Here is a 5,001-nt window from a genome sequence, read left to right as displayed (position 1 = left end):
AAACCCACGCAAACACAGGGAGAACATACAAACTCCACACAGATAAGGCCATGGTCGGGAATCGAACTCATGACCCCAGTGCTGTGAGGCAGACGTGCTAACCACTAGGCCACTGTGCTGCCATATATATATATATATATATATATATATATATATATATATATATATATATATATATATATATATATATATATATATATATATATATATATATATATATATATATATATATATATATATATATATATTTACACACATACACACACATAAAAATATTTGTTTTGGTTTTTTGTTTTTTTGTCCTGTATTTTCACAATTGCAGTATTGTCCTTTTTTGATAAATTGAATTAGTTAGCATTTACTACTTAATTGTAGTTTATATAGATTGTATTGAACCTACTTTGGTCCCTTAAAAATTATATAATAATTTATTTTAAATACAACTGCATAAATTTTCATTAGTGTTAGATTATTTTTTTCCTGTGTTTCTACAATTGCATTATTGTCCTTTTTTTCTTAAATAAATGTAATTAGTTAGCATTTATTTTTCTGTAGTTTACATAGATTGTATTGAACCTAGTTCGGTCCCTTAAAAATTATATTATAATTTTTTTTCAATACAACTGCATATTTTTTTTTTGTCAAGTACTTGTGTAGTTTAATTAATTGTTATTACTAGTGTATTATAGTAGTAGTATATTTATAACATACTAGTGTACTGTAACCTTAGGCAAGTGTTGTTAAATAGTCAATAGTTTTTATTTGTTTTAGCAAGTAAAATTTATTAGAGTAGCCATGTTTAGGGAGCGTAGGGATTCTTTTTCTTCTACACAGGGAACCCAAGAAGAAATTGTCAGCAGTGGCGAGGAATGGAGAGACAGACCTGAGGCGCGCCAAGAAGAAAGAAGGCGTCAGCAGTTTGTGAGCAGCGTGCAAGCCAGCACAAGCACCCAGCAGCAACATCTTACAGAGAGTGGATCTGATGACGAAGTAGGACCATCTGTAACACGATCCAGGCGCTTCACACTTGAGGAGAATGAAGTCCTTGTCGCTGGGGTACTGCAACATTATGAGACACTGAAGGGTGCCCAATCGCTGAAGGCGTCCTTCAAGCATAAGCAGAAGATTTGGTCCCAGATTGCCTCAAATGTGTCCACAGTAGGTGTTCGAGTCAGATCAGTTGCAGTTTGCATGAAACGCTTTCGGGACTGCAAGCGCACCACGAAGGCGAAGATGGCAGCCGTTGCCCGTCATTCCAGGGTAACTGGTGGTACCAAGCCACTGCGCCTACAATTTAAGCCTTGCGAGAAGAAGATGCGGAAAATTCTCAGTGCTGATCTTGTGGAAGGAGTGGAAGGGACAGTGGACACCCTTGATCCATCCACCTTCCAGCCACGAGGTATGTATAATTGTCTCTAAAAGTAATGATGTGATTTAAATTAAAAAAAAATTCTAAACTTTTTTTACAATTTTGCAGAACAAGATGCAGCACAAAGGAGAAGACATGAAAGTGAAGCAGTACCCCAGAAGAGAAAATCCAAATCAGGAGGTAAATGGCAAATGTATAATAATGAATAAATGTTTTCTTTTTTTTTTTTTTTTCTTGCCTTGCTAAATTCTTATATACAGATGTACTAAAAAATGTTTCTTTGAATGTATTTTAGATTTGGGTTATTCTCAAGGACACAAGGGCCAGAGGAGTGTAGAAGGAGAAGGTATAATATTAAAGATGCACACATGCATGTATACATGCTCCATATATTATATACTTTACACTACACATTACACCCAGATAACACTTTAGTGCTAGATTTACTAAGCTGCAGGTTTGCAAAAGTGTGGATGTTGCCTATAGCAAGCAATTAGATTCTAGCTTTATGAAAGCTAGATTTTGATTGGTTGCTATAGGCAACATCCCCAATTTCTCCAATCCACAGCTTAGTAAATGTAGCCCTTAACCTTTTAGAAACTAAAGCAATATTATTCACACATAACACTTTTTATGAAAAATATCCCCTATGTTAAATAAAAAAAAATCTTGTTCCATAATAGTGTTCCTGAAAGTTGTTTATTATTTTATTTATCAATGTTTTACACCAAAATGTAATCAAACATATATGTGTATGTATGTATGTATGTATGTATGTATGTATGTATGTATGTATGTATGTATGTACATACATCATCATCACCATTTTTTTATATAGTGCCACAGATTCCACAGCACTGTAGAGAAAAATCACTTACATCAGTCCCTGGACCATTGGAGCTTACAGTCTAAATTCACACACAGACACTAGGGTCAATTCCAATACCAGTCAATTAACCTACAAGTGTGTGTATATATCTATCTATCTATCTATATATATATATATATATATATATATATATATATATATATATATATATATCTACATATACTCATATATATCTACATATACTCATATATATCTACATATACACATACATATCTACATATACACATACATATTTACATGTTTATAATTTGGTAATAGTGAGATAGTAATGTATATCATTTGTCTTATAGTACCTGGAATTGATGTTACACTTGTTACTATTATTATTGCATGCAATTAATATCTATCCAAAAAATATTCTTCCAATGTAAAATGTAATTTGATATTTTTGGTGCTATCTGTATGCAATGAATGTAATATTTCCATAGAATCGACAAAAAACTAAAATGTAATGTTATTGCTTCTATATAAATAAAAATAAATTTTATTTTTATTATAGGTGTGACATTGCTTATGCCAAGACAAGTCGCAGTGGAAGTAGGGAGAACGGCTTCCAATCAAGGTATAAATTGTGATCAAGTTGATATAATATATTTTAAATATAGTACATTTTGTAAAGCTTATTATAATTATTTGTTACAGAAAATGTAAGCCGTTTAACCAAGCCTACTCATCCTGCCAAAAGTGTGGAACCAATTAAAAAAGGTAATTATATTTGCATTGTAAAACAATATGCATATATCTCCATCTCTCTCTTTTACTATAACTCTCTCTCTCTTATTATATCACTGTCGCTCTTAGGTCTATCAATGTCTCTCTCTCTTTCACTCTCTCTCTTTCTCTCTCTCTCTCTCTTTCTCTCTCTATCTCACTCTCTCTCTCTTTCTCTCTTTCTCGCTCTCTTTCACTATCACTCTCTCTTTCACTGTCACTCTCCCTCTTTTTATCTTAATATTGCTTTATCTCTCTCTCTAACCTTCCCTTTCACTATCACACTCTCTCACTCACTATTCCTGTGTGTCACTCTTGATCACTATTTAAATCCTGGCAAAAAATTAGTAATAGCATCTAATAGTATTTTAACATTAAGTTACAGCTCACAAGAGAAGAAGAGGGACTGAGGTACACGTCTCGGAACCTGTTGCTGATGTACAGCAAGGTAATGTTTACACAGAATTAATTTTTTGTTTGGTCTCAGCAAACTTTTTCTTGTAATGTGTCATTTTTTTTTTATCTATATATCTATCTATCTCTCTCTCTCTATCTCTCTCTCTCTCTCTCTCTCTCTCTCTCTCTCTCTATATATATATATAAATTTATTTTATCTAATTTATTATTATGTATAGAAGCCCGACCCGTTGAAGAGATGCGTGAAGAAGGGGGAACATCAATAACCCTTGCTCATAGTCCAGAAGGTATGAAGATGTGAAAAATTTTGTGTACATAACTATCTAGCAATATATTCTCATTATTTTTTACCAATCCATAGGAATATACATATTTTTATTGTACACATGTATCATTTTATAGAATGAAATGTCTCACATGTTATATTTATTTGCCAATATTAATTTTTTTTTATTATTGTATGTTTTAGAATCCATCATCCCAAGGGAACAGGTGGTAACACCAGTATCCACCTTTTATTCTCAAGCTGCCATGGAAGAAATAGCATCTCCTGTCGGCTCAGTAACCGGTGAATAATTATTTTTTTTACTTGTTTTAACAGAATACATGCATTTCTCAAATAATTTTTAACATGAAAATCATATAATGTAATATCTGAATAATTGATGTAGGAAATATTTTTTTGTTTTACAGAGCGATTAGAACATGACTGTGAATCACTGACATTTTCTCCAGCTGACAGTTTGGTCCACGAAGATGCTGCAACAAGATTTGAGATGCTACAGCAAGCCTTCCCCAACCTTCAAGTTCCAACCACTGAAGGGGAAGGTCCATCTCAAGCAAGGGTACCCTCCACAGGCACCAGTCTTCCAACACAACTGGTGCATGGTCTGCCCGAACAAGGCACTCGGTTTCATTCCATCACAGACTTTGCCAGAAAGATGGAAGGAGGGCAGGAAACATCTCGCCGAAATATGGAAGACAGAGTACAGAGAATTGGTGACTCGGTAGACCGTTTGACGTCTGTTGTGGAAGAGGTACGAAGCTCCCGTAATACCACCAATTCGTTACTGGAGCGACTCATCACAAAGCACAGTGAAATATCTGCATCTATTCAAGAAAATAACAGCATTCAAGTGCGAATGGCTGTTGCAATGGAGCAGAATACAGCAGTGTATTACCAGATGAATCTGGTACACATGGCACAGATGCTTATGCAACAACAACAACAGTCAATGCATCTGCAAATGCTGTCAATGCATATCATGAATATTGGTTAAGAGCTGAGAGTCCGGCGAACACAGGGTAATGTTTCAGTCCCATTACCCGATTGGAACATTTCTGGATTTGTTCCAGCAGCACCCCAGCAGAGGATGTCATCTGCACTCCACACCCCCGTGGTGGAAGTAAGAAGACCGAAATCAGCAAGGAGAAGATTGTTACAGGAAGATCCAGAAGAGGAAATCATCAACCCCGTTTCATCTGAGGAAGAAGGGTAAGAAAGTAATTTTTTTAAAAAAGCGTATATAACTGCTAATAGGTTAGTGACATTAAAACATAAATATGTCATATGTACAGTAATGTCTACTTTTCAGGATTAAAAATGCATATTTGT

The 5,001-nt window shown here is 34.4% G+C and overlaps 1 protein-coding gene across 1 annotated transcript; it reads left to right on the top strand.

Moving 5' to 3' along the window:
* Positions 1-795: 795 nt before the first annotated feature.
* LOC142099960 (uncharacterized) lies at positions 796-4,666 on the top strand. The gene is made up of 8 exons (XM_075183970.1): positions 796-1,399; positions 1,478-1,549; positions 1,665-1,715; positions 2,758-2,820; positions 3,355-3,417; positions 3,605-3,673; positions 3,856-3,954; positions 4,080-4,666. Exons 1-8 carry the CDS (start codon positions 796-798, stop codon positions 4,664-4,666), a joined length of 1,608 nt encoding a protein of 535 aa, XP_075040071.1.
* Positions 4,667-5,001: the final 335 nt, after the last annotated feature.

Source organism: Mixophyes fleayi, chromosome 8, assembly GCF_038048845.1.
Source record: "Mixophyes fleayi isolate aMixFle1 chromosome 8, aMixFle1.hap1, whole genome shotgun sequence".
Lineage (NCBI taxonomy): Eukaryota > Metazoa > Chordata > Amphibia > Anura > Limnodynastidae > Mixophyes > Mixophyes fleayi.
The sequence above is the reverse complement of the archived record's forward strand: the minus strand, read 5'-3'. Positions and strand labels throughout refer to the sequence as shown.